The following is a 15,641-nucleotide window of genomic DNA, read 5'->3' on the forward strand; positions in this document are numbered from 1 at the left end:
ATTAAAAAGAATTTGCCCTATTCGCAACTATTGAGATTGAGGAGGAACTGCAGTGAGATTAGGGATTTTAAGAGACAGGCTGGTATTCTGATGAGCCAACTTTCTGAGAAAGGCTACTCACAGAGAAATCTAAGAAGGGCTTTTTACAGAGCTTATAATACAACAAGGACATCTCTATTGATACCCAAAACACATAATCAAAGTAAGGACAGGATTATCATACCTCTCACATACAACAGCACTTACAAACCTGTAACAATGATCATTAATAAACATTGGCACTTGCTAGCCAACATACCCAGGTGTCGAAATCCCCCCCTGATAACAGCTAAGAGAGCTAGGAATCTCAAGGACATGCTTGTTAGGAGCAGGTTGGATGAAGAGCATGACACAGATACCATACGTGGGAGTCACTTACCAAACGGGTTTTTCCCTTGCAAAAATTGCTCTGTGTGTAGCTATGCAGAACCTAAGAAATTCTTTCAAAATACAGCCAGAACTAAATCATATTCTATTAATGGATTTGCCAATTGTAATAGCAAAGGTGTTATCTACTGTGTTGAATGTCCTTGTGCCAAGTTATACCTAGGACAAACCAGCAGATCGGTGAAAACTACAATATGTGAGCATCGCAGCTGTCTTAAACTGCACAAACTCTCAGCTCCTATGGTGAGACATTACATCGAAATGGGACACTCCTACCATCAATTAAAATTTTGGATTATAGAAACTGTGAAGACTTCAGGCCAGAATTTACACAGAATACTCCTGAGAAGAGAATTGTTTTGGATTAGCAAGTTAAAAACATGGGTACCATATGGTCTTAATATAAATATATAAGGTAATTTTTATTCCTCATATATATTAGTTTTCAATTAGTAGAAAAACAAATACATGAGAAATTATAATGACATTTTCCTTGTTTCCCCTTTTCCCTTACTTTCTTTTGGTAATTATTATCTAGGACATAACATCTGGCCTTATACTGCATATATATTTAACATCTTATGTAAATATTTTTTGGACTGTATGTCAACTTTGTATTTTGGATTGTGACCACTGAGGAAGGCCCTTTGGGGCCGAAACGCGTTTGGTTCAGTTGCACAGCACTAACCCATCTATGTATGAATGTTGAGAAGTTTTTTAGGTCTGATTGTGAATATTTTAAATGAGTTTTAAGTTTTTTAAAATGTGTACACCTTAATAAATGTTGTATGTTTATTATATGTAGTGTCAGCTTAACCCTTGTAGTTTAATTATTGCCTCCATAAATTTTGCCACGGAGAGAATAACAAAATCATTTATATTCTATAGTAACCATGTCACCTGTGCCCTCATAATGTCAGATCCCTAAGTGGGCATTTCCTTACTTCCAAGTAAAGGAGTAATTAAACTAGCCCTCAGCTCATTGAATATAGGACATTCCATGATCATATGTTCAATTGTTTCAGTTTTGTCCTGTGAGCATCTACATGTTCTATTTGAATATAGCACTTTTTTATATCTACCCTCCAAAACAGCCAATGGAAGGGCACCCAACTGCTGATTAGCTCGCCAGTGGGGGGACTAACCAGGAGAAAGGAGAAGGCTTAGGACTTGTGGCCGACATCACACAGGAAGTAGTATCATCACGCCAATGATATCCAAGCAACACACTGGTATTTTGGCAAAAATTCTAAGGTAGAAGTCAGTTTTATCTTAGAGTTTTTGCCCAAATACCAGAGCATTGCCTGGATGTTGTTGGCGTTAGGACATCATTTTCTGTGTGATGCTGGTAACAACACCTAGGCCTTTTTCTTTCTTCTTGTAAGTCCCCCCATACCCCTCCAGTTCCCGGGAGGGACCCGGCAACCCCAACAGTCAAACAGCACGAAGAATGAAGTGATAGCACAGGGCTGCGATCACACACAGTAATAATCCACTTTCAAACCATTTTCAACGCACTTTCCAACTGGATTTTGCCACTTCACACAGTAAAATCCAGTTGGAAAGTACACTGAAAGTGGATTGAAAATGGATTATTTACTGTGTGTAATCATAGCCCAGTATTCAACATTAGGAATATACATGGAATCGTTTCATTAACGTCACTACTGAAAATTTGGTAGCAGAGCAATGCATGCAAAGCAGAATCTATATGGCAGGACAGACATCCCAAACTAGTCTAAAGTTCAAATCAATGTGGTAGTTAACAAATAAAAACTGAATTTCACATTTCCTGTGAAGCAGTCTAATATTCTCAGAGTATTTCAAAAATCCAATATTTTGAAATTAAATTTAAAAGAGAAATGGCAAGCTAAAATTGAACAAAACTTTGAATTAGAGACAAAAGAAATCAGAACTCTGAAACTGAAAATGTGCTCTTTCCCCATTTTTTATGTATTTTTTTAAAAATCACTAAATGCTATGGGTCAGCAGGGCAACTATGTCTTACTTCATTTTTCTCTTTTACTGAATAAAAGTAAACTATGGAAAAACGGAGCTCTTCCACCAGGCCTTTGATTAGGAGTCACCAGTGACCACTGCAAACTGAACACACCACAGCCCTGTATAATAACACTGGATATGGCCTCTCCATCGGACCATTTACAGAAACTCCCGCCATCGCTTTAACACTAGCACTTTATCTAACTGTTCTTACTGCAAAAAAAATTTGTTATCGTATTTTATTGTATTTTAACCTCTGTAAGCTGCCTTGAGCCAGTCTGCACCGGCAAGGTGGGATACAAATTGAAAATAATAAATAAATAAATAACTATGGATTCCATCTCATTTCAATTTATACTTTAGAATCGCGGGATAGAGTATAATTCTTGGAAATCTTCAAGGCTACATTACAGTTTCGAGGCACCCAGGCAAAAAAGCAACTGGGATTCTTCCGACCCAGGCGCCAGCACAAGTATTGTCTTGGCCATCCTTTATGGCAAAGAGTCATTGAACACAAACATGGCAAATATGTTTAATTACTTGATGGGCTTGTTGAAGCTTTGGCAACAAAGAATACAAAGCTACCCTCTATTTTAAGACCAAGCTTGATATAAGACAGACAGTTAACCCTTCCTTGTAAAGTTTTAGTCCACATAAACTGTTTCTGACATATGGTTTATGCTGCTGCTCTTCTTTCCTCTAATAAACTTAGATGAAACTCTGCTGCCACCAAATATGGTATTATTGCATTGTACCTGCAGGGCAGGCTTTTCAAAACAAAGTATTAATTTAATTTTTCTACATTATACATGGGATTAACATTTTGATGCTAAATTTTACATGAAGTGTCAGTTAGATACATCTTTTATGTCTAATGGACATCTCACTTGACCTAAGGTCTCAAGTCAGGCCACACAAAATTATTTCCTTAATTTTAAAAACATCATCATCATTATCATTATTATTATTATATGTTTATATTTCTCTATATTTTAAATTCAACTTTATTTCTAAATTTGGAATTAACCCTATTTAAAAAACCCATAGTAAAAATTCACCTTTTCCTTCCACCAAGGAAGTCAGATACAGGATGTGATCATTATTGCTTTATTTCACAGGTGAATCACATTATACATTCACATAAAGCATTATGCACAGAATTCTGCTGGTTCCAATTTATGCCGTTTAGTATCGTTCAGCTCTAGACAAATGCTCTGGCTTATGTCTCAATTAATTTGTTAGTCTTCAAAGTGCAACAAGACTGTTAAAACACCGGCTGCAGCAGACTAACACTGCTACCCCTCTGGAATTTGTCACCATAGAAGTATCCCTCAAAACAGCCTGTACATAATATGCACCCAGGTTTAATGCCTGGCTTCTCAAATGGAGTGGGGGCGGGGGGGGGGGGGAGAGAGAGAGATCATCACATTTATGGTTCTCAAGTGTCAGAGTTAAAGTTAGATGTAAAACTTGTAGGCTTTCCATTGCCACTGTAATGCTAGCTGCCTTAAACTATTTATGGATAGAAAGGGTATATGTCAGTGGTTCTTAAGCAAGGCTATTCACTGTGTGGGGAAGGAGCACATTCAGGACTTCTGGAGGCAAATGGGATGTATTTAGGATGTTTTTGGCAGCCCCTTCTCCCACTTGCAATGGCTTTTAATGGGCAGCAGAGGAAAAGTTGTTTTATATAGCTCACCTTATTGACGCTAAACTCCCAGATTTCTCCCTTGGACCAGTAAAAAGAAACACGCAACAAACAGGAACACCCACTGTCTGCAAGGGGCAACTCTGCCCCCTCAAATAATAATCTTACATGATAAGCTTCCAGAAAGAAAGCTACAGAAGGCAGCACTGTAATAGAAAGATATGGAAAGAAGCAGGTTACCAAACATGCCAACTTCTACTTTTTGAAAAACCTATTTCTTCCTTGTCTTATCAGCTTCTGGAACCCACCAACTCATATTCCATCTTTTCTCATCTCTGCTATTTTTCTATTCCAACACCTAAGAGCAACTACATGACCACTCACCCAGCCTTCCTCCCTATCTTACTCTCCTCCCCCAATTTCACTTCTCCAACTTGAACGCAATAATCACTGACACACTTCTGCTCAGTAAGAAATGGAGTTGCTTGCGGATCATGGAGACTTGAGGCTCAAGTTGTCAACTAATATCAAACTTAAGGTTAAGGAGCTGGCTGAGGGACATAAAAGAAGGAGGAGAAGGAGAAGAAGAGATTGGATTTATACCCCGCCCTTCACTACTCAAAGGTGTCTCAGAGCGGCTTACAAACTCCTTTCCCTTCCCCTCCCCACAACAGACCCCCTGTGAGGTAGGTGGGGCTGAGAGAGCTCTTGACAGAAACTGCTCTTTTTCAAGGCTGCTGTGACACCCATACCCCAAGAGCCTATGTGGAACAGGTGTGCAAGTTGGCAAAAAAGAACGAAGTGTGCAGAGCACCTTCAGAAGTGGAAGCTCCCATCACCAATGTATCTGCAATTGCAATTACAGCAATGCAAAAAAATCATCATTGTGTGGAAGCGGTCAACGGCTATGTACTACATTATGTGATACTAGCATACCATGTAAAGAGCCATGGTCATTCAGGCACTTTGTGTAGTATGTACTAATATCAAATGCTTGCTCAAGAAGTTTCTAATTACATTATATGTTATATTTTAGTATCTCATACATATCATGAGTGTAATAAAAAGTACCCTCGTTTATTTTACCTGGAGAATGATGTAACTCCCAAAAGGAAGATGCCACTCAAATTTAAGTTCTGTAGATTTTTACAACTAAAATAAATTCAAATAACCATAGCTTCTGAGCATTCCGAGGCAAGCAATTGAGATACCGTATTAGGCTTGTTTAGAAACTCCGGTCACTACAGAATTTGTTATTATGTTGATGCTGTCTTACAGAGTCCCGTGAACAACATGCAGCGAGTGAACAAAAGGTCTTTGTGGTTTATGTGTAAAGCTTAAATAACTCAAACAATAAAAAGCTAAGATGGAACATTTTGCTGACATCCTGTAATGCAACAATTTGGGGTTTTTATCTGATACAGCAAATGCTAGAAATGTAAGTTGTAACCATCTGCAAAACATTCTGCAGCTTCCCATGGCTGTGAAACAAGCATTATGCCATCTATTTATTTACAGTTCATCTTCCTTATGTGATAGATACGTGGGAGAGACTTGGGACAACAAGGCAATTCACAGTCTCAGACACACACACAGAATGGAAACAAGGATGACCTGCCTTGCAAAACTGTTGAATTATCAAGTACTAAAGTAGCAATCTTAAACACTCTTATGTGATCAATTCAAGTTAACTGGATTTACTTCTAAGTGAAAATGCCTGTGTGGTGCAGAAGTTATTACATCAATCGATCAAATCACTAAGTACAAGTACAAGCCTATAAAATATAGTCTGCAGTCCACTGTAAAGATTCGCAGCCGCTGGGAAAATATCAGGTTTACATTACATGGAGCCTGCATATGCCTCTTTAAAACTGGGAGCTGTAAATGTGCACACAGGCGCCTCCAGCACTTCATAGGTGAACCTTGGAAATGTCTCTCTATTCTGCTTGTGAAGGACAGGTTATACAGGTTGCAGGGAGGTCCTGGAGAAGGAAAGCAATGAGGCTCAGTCTGAGAAAGTCTTTTCTTTGCACTAAAGAATGCTTTAATAAAATGTCAAGGGAAGATGTACTACATAGCCTTAGTGAAACCACTTCCCTTTTCTCTTAAACAAAACGTATTTTTGTGTCTCTTATTTATTTATTATCTTTACTGTTTTTGCAACCAGAGTCATAAACAGCAAACCCTCATCCCACAATAAACATAGTTCCATAGGAAAACATAGAAAAATTTAAAGGTTGCTACTGCAAAAGTTGTCATGCGATTTGACAACAGCTGCTAGAAATTTTGCCACACGCAGGGTCATTTGTTTGTCTTCGTTTCTAAGTAACCAGGATGATTTTGCTTCTGGAGAGAGGAAATCCAATTAAATAAAGAGGAAATCAGTTCATCTCTTAGAGCTCTTAGATGGAGAACCTAATTCAAAGTAAAATATTGAGGGTGATTTACTGCCTGATCAAGTTAACAAGCCTTAGTCCCCCCCCCACACACACACACACACAAATCCTATGCCTGGCTGCTGTGATAAATTGGCGAACAGCAAACAAAATGAAACTAAACCCTGAAAAGACAGAGGTAATGCTGTTTGGGAAGGTGGAGATCTTGAAGGAGATTGTGCTCCCCACTTCTGATGGAGTTCAGCTGATGCCTGTTGACTTGGCTAAGAGCCTGGTGGTTATCCTGGACCCAGTGTTATTGCTAGAGAAGCAAGTTAATGCAGCTGCAAAAAAGGCTTTCTTTCAATACAGCCTAGCCCGAAAGATGGCCCCTTACCTTGATACAGCTGATCTGGCCAACTGGATCCACACCACAGTAACATCAAGACTAGACTACTGTAATGCACTGTACATTGGTCTCCCCTCAGAGTATATTCAGAAACTCCAACTGGTGAAGAAAGCTGTGGCTCAGCTATTATCGGGAGGTAGACACAGCATGCATACTACTCCCATTGTAGTCACTCCACTGGCTGCCCATCAGTTACCGGGCTCCATTTACAGTATTAGCTACCACATTAGGCTTGCCAAGTCCCCCCAGGGGGCGGGGAAAACCCCGCCCCAGAGGCCCGTTCCCCGCCGCCGGTGGATCGGGCCCCGGGGGGAGCCCCACCCCAACGTGCACGTCACTCAGAAGTGACGTGACCACGCCGGGCATGCTGGGGGCGGGGCCACAGTCATCCGAGGGAAAACTCTATGGTTTTCCCTCGGATGATCGTGGCCCCGCCCCCAGTGTGCCCGGCGGTGTCACGTCACTTCCGGGTGATGCGTGTGCGGTGCGCGCTCCAGACACCAGCCAGGAGTCCCCCGCTGCGGCACAACACCTGACTTGGCAACCTTATACCACATACAAAGCCCTTCAAGGCCTTGGACCCTCACAGCTTTGAGATGGCCTGTTCCCCTGTGCCCTGCCATGACAGCTTCACTCATCTGAGCAAAGTATTCTGCAGGTGCCAGCCTGCAAATGGGCAAAACCAACAGCTGCCCGTACACACGCCTTCTCTGTTGCGGCCTCCAGCTTATGGAATGGCCTGCCTGAGGAGGGCAGGAAGGCTCCCACTCTCCTGGCTTTCCGCAAACTATGCAAAACTGAGTTTTTCAAGAGGGCTTTTCTGCACAGGCAACAGAGTTGCATTGTACTAAATTATTTACAAAGTTACTTGTATAAATCATTAGGGACTGTGGTCCAGTGTTCCCTCTAAGCTGAGTTAGTGTGAGCTAGCTCACTGTTTTTTAGCCTCCGGCTCACACCTTTTTGTCTTAGCTCAGGAAGGATGGCTCCAGAGCAACTAATTTATGCAGTAGTCAAATTACCTGCTCACAACTTTAATGCCAGTAGCTCACAAAGTAGAATTTTTGTTCACAAGACTCCACAGCTCAGAGGGAACACTGCTGTGGTCTACTGTGTTTTACTTGCTAAAACCTGGATCCTATTAGGTAAATTTTGCATATAATTCAGTTCTGTTTTTAGATTTCTGACTGGGTGTACAACCCTAATCCTATTGTAGTGTTTACTGAACGTCCCATCCTGTTGGTTGGATCGACTCACTCTGTATCATCCACCTTGAGTCCAAGTGAGAAAGGTAAACTAATAATAACATAAATGAAAAATAAAATAAACACAATACAATAATTTAATCGGAGTTCAGTTTTTGTTCCGTGGGACTTCATGTCATGCAAGTGTGAATAAGACTATGGCCTTTAAAAATGTTGCTGACAGAAGATTGCTTTCTCAACCATTTTAAAACTTGCTTTAAAAAGCTGAGATTACCTCCAGTTACTTTTGGAGACTGTTCACATTATAAGTTACACATTAAGACTTTTCCACGCCCCATCACACTTTACCCCTCATCTTAAATAACACACCACTTTCTTCTGCACAGCTTTACAGCTCCCCTGCCCCAGCCCTGCATCAACTGGATGAAGGGAAGGATTCAGAGAGAAGAAATCAGATTATGCCAGAAGACATCCTGGGTCATGCCCTGTGGTATGGGGGAAGAGTTGAACTCTTACCTCAAAACTCATTATCCCAATTTAAATTTTCTGTCAGATCTATTTGGCACATGGAGGCATCTTTAGGGCTCTTATATGGCTTGCCACATGAATCAAAGCAGCTTGAGTTGGAGGGAGAATTTTTAGTCGTGAAAAACATGGGAAATAGTTACATTTCCCCTGTGCAGCCCTACAGCCATTTGTAATCACTATCTTCCCCTTCCCTGTGGCTACGTTGCTTTAAAACAGATTTCCCATCACCACAGTTAGCTGTGCCTTAAGTAAACACACACAGGAGCGGTGTTCCCTCTAAACTGAGTTACTGTGAACTAGTTCACAGTTTTTTAGCCTCCGGCTCACACATTTTTGTCTTAGCTCAGGAAAAATGGCTCTAGAGCAAACTAATTTATGCAGTGGCCAAATCGCTCGCTCACAACTTTAATGCCAGCAGCTCACAAAGTAGAATTTTTGCTCACAAGACTGCACAGTTTAGAGGGAGCATTGCACAGGAGCAGTGGTGCAAGTATGCAATCACAGAGACACATGAAACCTATTTAAGTATGCTTCAGAATGACAGTTCACAGAATTGAGAGGGATTTACTCCCAAGGAAATATCCAAAAAATTTATAGCTTAAATTAGTTAATTAAATTAAACTCAGCAGAATTTGTGAGCAAAAATGATTAGGATTATAATGTAAGGAGGGGATTGGACTGTATCTAGTGGAAGTAGATAAAATCCCTTGTTCTGGAGTTCTTTTATAATTAAAAGGTGTCTTTAATTGTTCCCATGTTTTAATGTTTTTATGTTTGCCACCTTGGGGATCCTGATCAGGCGGAAAGGTGGCATAAAGATGTTTTAAATAAAAATGAAATAAAGTAAAAGATAGGAGATCATTCTACTCAGCTCAATTCCAGCCCAGTCACACCTTAAAGGCCAACAAGATTTGGGAGGTGTAAGCTTCTGAGCGTCAAAGCTTCCTTTATCAGAAATCGTTCTGGTATCTGCAGACCAACATGGCTGGCCTCTGAAACTACCTTCACAACGCTAAAGTTATGAAAGTCATAGCTAAGACGTAAATATCATCCCTGTATGGTTTGCTAAACAACATTCAGATGACCTTCTGTACGACCAAACTGAGTCTGTTCTAGTAAATGTAAGTATAAAAGTAGTAGTGGTTTGGACTCAGAGAGTTATTTGATAAATGTACACACTTGTATTTGAAATATCCAATGACTGACTAAATAGATATAGTATCTTGCTCACATTCTGTCTTGTAAGCTGACATACTACATTCAATATATTCTTTCATCTACAGAACACATCAGAGATCACCAACCTTGATGCTGACATTATAGCTGGGACTAATAAAATAATGTTCGAAGATTCCAAGCTATGTGCCATCCTAGATGGAAGGAGCTGTTTCTAAACAGGTGCTGCCTGAAAACAAAAGATGCCGCCTTAGGCTATTACATATACCCCCAAGAGCACTTTGGTCGGGGACACAACACTGCCTGGTGATTCCAGGCCCCCGGGAGGCAAAGCTTGCTGCGACCAGGGCCAGATCTTTCTCAGTGGCAGCCTCTACCTGGTGGAATGAGCTCCCAGAGGAGATCAGGGCCCTGCGGGACCTTATTCAGTTCTGCAGGGCCTGCAAGACAGAGCTCTTCCACCAGGCTTTCATATGGGGCCGCCGCTGCCATTACCACTAATGGTGGGGACAACAACGGGATCAGGGGCCGCCCTCGGAAGATCTGCCATAAATTTGCATGGCACTGACACTGCTGGATTAGTTTTGGACTATCTACAGGACAATATCACCGCTAAGGAAATGATTGATACCACCGTGAGACCTAAGGAAATGATTGATACCACCATGAAACTATTCAAAGACCATCTTGTTACATGAAGCACTTTATTATTGTTATTGTTATTATCTATGATCTTATGGTTTTTATCTGGTTTTATGTATGGGCTTATGCCCCTTGTAAGCCGCCCTGAGCCCGCTTGTAGGGAGGGCGGGGTAAAAATGTCAAAATAAATAAATAAATAAATAAATTATGAAACCTCTCCTGTGCCAATGAAATAGAGGAAAGCTAGGATTGGTTCTTTGCTGTGAGAAAGAAGCAAGTGGGCAACAGTAAACACATTGGTGGGCACCATGCACCTATTGGCACCATGTTGGAGATTACTGGAATATATGTGTATTTCTTACAAGCATGACCTTCCTTCATTTTCACAGTTCCCATTCGAACCATCTACCTTACTTGCCATAGTGCATTTTTGAACAATAATACCATTACCCAAATGGCAAGATACAACTTGCTTGCTCTTTAACCCAGAAAATTATAGCCCCTGTATACCAGAACAATACATTTATAAATCATGAGAGAAAGAATAAAAAACATTATGATTACATATGGGGAAATAAGATGTGCTATGTTGGACCTGACTTCAGACACATTCACTCACATATGCATGCTGTAAAATAATGAGCATTCATCTATGGACCAGCCTTTAGACATAGTCACTTATTTAGCCTAGTTAGGGAGGTCAGATTTCAAGCTCAGTAGTTCATCTCAGTAGTTTCTTCTTCATGAATGCTCTGAAGTGAAGAACAGTTGAACATATTACTTATGGATATCCAAGCAAAAATATATGTTCACGTGCAGTATACATGCACATCTCTGGAAAATTAAGTCCCCTTTGGTTTAGGAGGAGGAGGAGGAGGAGGAAGAAGAAGAGGAAGAAGAGGAGGAAGAGGAGGAAGAAGAAGAGGAAGAAGAGGAGGAAGAAGAAGAGGAAGAAGAGGAAGAAGAGGAGGAAGAGGAGGAAGAAGAAGAGGAAGAAGAGGAGGAAGAGGAGGAAGAAGAAGAGGAAGAAGAGGAGGAAGAGGAGGAAGAAGAAGAGGAAGAAGAGGAGGAAGAGGAGGAAGAAGAAGAGGAAGAAGAGGAGGAAGAGGAGGAAGAAGAAGAGGAAGAAGAGGAGGAAGAGGAGGAAGAAGAAGAGGAAGAAGAGGAGGAAGAGGAGGAAGAAGAAGAGGAAGAAGAGGAGGAAGAGGAGGAAGAAGAAGAGGAAGAAGAGGAGGAAGAGGAGGAAGAAGAAGAGGAAGAAGAGGAGGAAGAGGAGGAAGAAGAAGAGGAAGAAGAGGAGGAAGAGGAGGAAGAAGAAGAGGAAGAAGAGGAGGAAGAGGAGGAAGGTGAGGATTCAAACCCAGTTCTCCCAGATTAGAGTCCATGCACTTAACCACTACACCAGCCTGGCTCTCCCTTGCTTTCCCAAAACTGCTTAGAGGAATAGGCCACCACAATCCACTACTTTCCAATACACTTTTTCATGACTTAATGGGGCAAATGGAATCCTCACATCGGAATTCATCTATTTTATACCAGAGCTCAATGCAAGCATATTTGATCCTAGCTGAGACAGCTCAATTGAAAAGATGCAAGGGAGGACAAGCATGCTATACAGGAAAAACAGCATTGATTTCCCAGCGAGTAACAGCAAAGAAATGAGATCATGGTAAAAATATTTCAGACTATATAAGAGGAGTCTTCTCCCCACACACAATGGGACAAATCTGCAAGCACACAGGACACTCTCACATATTTGCTGCAAAGCCTTGAACTGTGAGACTCACAGGCAAGGATGAAAGAAGCGTACTGCTACTTACCAAATGACACATGGCCAGACAACTCCAAATGACCCTCTTGACAAAGCTACAGCAATGCACTAGCCTCAGAATTACAGCTGCTATCTACACACATAGCACACTCTGGACTTCTGAAAAAATTACTCTGGAAATCAACACTGGAAGCAGAAGCACCCCCTATGGAACTTGCCACCTGAAGTAACTGCTACACACAACTTTATGGAAAAGCTAGCTGAGTGTTAGTTCATTTCTGTCCTCCCAAATAAAAGACACGAAGTACGGTGTCTCCCCATATGTACCAACATGCCAATTAAAAAATCTGCTCAGCAGGCATGTGTACCTGAGAGATTTGCTTGGACACAATGAAGACATTAACTACTGTTGCCTTGTAAAACGGGGTGTCCAAGGAAATAAGTGATTCCACATTATTATGCATTAATGCATCTATTCTGTATGATGTTTGGTTGTGGATAGACTTTTGAATGATTTTCCTGTGTTTGTCTCTAAATCGTGTCTACTGGCATTTTAACTGACTGCATACTGCTTTGAAGTATGGAATGATGGGACATACATTTTTAAATATTCATGTGAGACAGTGGCAGATATTTGGAGGTCTATGAACAGAAACAAAAAATAAAAAGTAAAATAATATGAAGTTGAAGATCCAATGCAGAAATAGAAATGGGTGAAAGATGTACTAAGCCACAAATGTGTTTAATCTACTCTTAGCAAATGCCCCTACATGGCACAAAGCAAACAAACTAATGTAACATTCTAATGAACTGCATTGCCACTGTAAGAGAAGACCAATATCATTTAGCTTACAAGTGCTTCATTTAAAGAGAGAAATAAAAGGGCAATATACATTACTGGGGCTGCTGCCACACACGCTAAGTAATCCACTTTCAATCCACTTTCAGTGCACTTTCAAAGTGGAGTTTTACTGTGTGAACTGGCAAAATCCACTTTGAAAGTGCACTGAAAGTGGATTGAAAGTGGATTACTTAGCGTGTGTGGCAGCAGCCTGGGAGAGAAAGGGAAGCTATAAATGAAGTTTCAGACTTAACAATAATATCATATTTGTTTGTTCTGTGAACCTGTATTTACTGAGACCCTGAAAAGGATTAGAACAGGTCATCTTACTACATTCCAATATGGGGAAGGAATGCTAAATATATTAAGAATCAGTTTTCTAATTAAGGAGATTAAAATATTAAATTCTATTCCAGCATAAGCATTCTATTACAATTTTTAAATGTCCGATCCTGTTCAGAGATTTTTGCTAAGCAAGTTTCTAGAAAATTACAGGCATGCAGAATACCTTGAACATTCTGAATCTCTTCTTTGCCTTTAAAGAGATGGCAATTATCCCTTTCCAAACTCAATTTTTCAATATTTCCAAAAGTATCACCTTAACTTATTTTTACTTATTCTCTTAACTTTTTTGCATCCACTAAGCTGAAGCACACTTAAGCCAAATGGAGCTATAAAACCCACTCATTAGCTAATGTTTTATTACCTCGCATTATTTTAATGACGCTTTTACTCAAACATTCTTACTATTAGGAGCTTAATAATTATTTAATAAGATTTATTTAACATATTATACTTGCAATCATCAATAGGTTTATTTAATTATAACTCCTGTCTTGAATAAACCAATTAAGCAAGATAAACGCAAACAAAAGTGGATAGGAAAAGTGCCAAAATTTCCGGAAGCTGGTCCATCAAATAACATGGTCTAGTTAGGCAGGCACTTTGGCAGCCAAAAAACAAACAAACAAGTTTACACAGAACAAGAACTGATGCAGAAAATTAATAGCAGCATTCCATCCTCGATTTATACCACTGAACAGGAGTAGGATATCCACTGAGATTACAACCATTAGCAGAGCCCAAATACACGCTGGCAGAACTGGGATGCAACAACAACATAACATTATGCCACCAGCAACAGTCACAGTTTATTACCCTTAACAATTAAGAAGGATACTTTTACACATCTATCTCCTATTTTGACATATTTATTGCTTCACTGTTCCCTTCCCCCAATTAAATCCAAACAACTGGTGACCTGTGAACCTACCTTGTTATTGCTGTTGAGTCTTTGCATACGTCAAAACAAATTCATTAAGTTGTATGCTAATTTGCTGTTCACCTATGTAGAGGCACCTGTCTATATATACAAACTGTTAACTTCCATTTCAATGTATCTGAGGAAGTGTGTGAAGGTGACACTAGGCTCTTTTTTTACTGCAACAAGCCAAAATTTTGTTAAGTCTTTAAGGTGCTACTGGACTCTTGCTCTTTTCTACTGCTACAGATAGATTTAACTCAGCTATCCAACTTATGCCAAAACAGTTATCTGTCAGTTTGCACAGCCCCTTTCATCTGAATAAGAATTCTATGCCTGTTCAAATTATTCCCTTCTCCGATGAGGACATACCATCAATAGAGGTTGCATGAATTAAAATGCTTTCACGGAATTCAATATTTCTTTATTTCTAATACATTCTCAGGATCCTTATAGGAACTCTGCCTCAGGACACCAGAAACTCAACACCATAGAATCCCCAGATCTAACTCTGTAACCAGAGCTACAAGAACAAAGCACCCCACGCAAGCAAGGATGGTAGAACTATGCCTCAATGCAGGACTCCTCCGTATCCCCACCCCTGTGCATGTCACGACCATTCCGCAGTACATGGAGACAGCACTGCCTAAACAATCCTCTCTCATTAAACAGGTAGTGGCCTAACACAGAATACACAAGGTAGGTAGTATGCATTGTTCTGGCAAAGGGATGCAGCCTGTTTGCCATCAACTTCCAAATATACAGGTTCTCCCACCATGTACTGATGAAGGCACTGGGGAGTACTCAGACTCCGCCTATTGGTACTGCTGGCCAACCAATCCTTTTTCTTGATGAAGCCAAAGCCATAAGAACAGACCATTCATCAATGGCAAACAGAAAGACACAACTCTCTACAGTACACAGGTTGAGTGTTCCATCTATCAGTTTTTTATCCGTCCTTTCCTCCACAAAGTTCAGGGTGGTGTATATAGTAGATTAGGCTGAGAAAGAATGGCTCATCTAAGGCTACTGAAAAAAGTTACCAAATGCAGCCATTTGATGGACCAAAGGAGTGAGATGAAATATGAGAACCAGGATTGCTATCCCAAAGTTTTTTGTCTCTCCAGAGGCAGCATGGAAGCCCTTCACCAGGCACAGATGACCTCCTTTTCCCTGTTCAATTCTAGCTATGTGAGGTCAGCAGCAAAGCCATGAGTAGCAGCAACCAGTAGCAATCCAGCTGTTCATAAGTGCAATTACTACATTTTCTTCTAGCAGAGGGTATCACAGACAACAAAGCAACAGATGTAATGGTAGTGGAAGCTGTATCTCCTGCTGTCCTGTCTGCCATGCAGCTT

General features: G+C 40.5%; 1 protein-coding gene across 1 annotated transcript in view; it reads right to left on the minus strand.

Annotated features, from left to right (window-relative positions):
* The window catches only part of EVI5 (ecotropic viral integration site 5), a 112,689-nt gene that overhangs the window by 79,003 nt on the left and 18,045 nt on the right, over positions 1-15,641 (minus strand). The window contains exon 2 of the mRNA XM_015421459.1: positions 4,127-4,281. Within this exon, the coding sequence (XP_015276945.1) occupies positions 4,127-4,281 (155 nt within the window). The remainder of the gene's footprint in view (positions 1-4,126; positions 4,282-15,641) is intronic.

Source organism: Gekko japonicus, unplaced genomic scaffold (assembly GCF_001447785.1).
Source record: "Gekko japonicus isolate JY-2015 unplaced genomic scaffold, Gekko_japonicus_V1.1 scaffold911, whole genome shotgun sequence".
In the NCBI taxonomy this organism is placed as follows: domain Eukaryota; kingdom Metazoa; phylum Chordata; class Lepidosauria; order Squamata; family Gekkonidae; genus Gekko; species Gekko japonicus.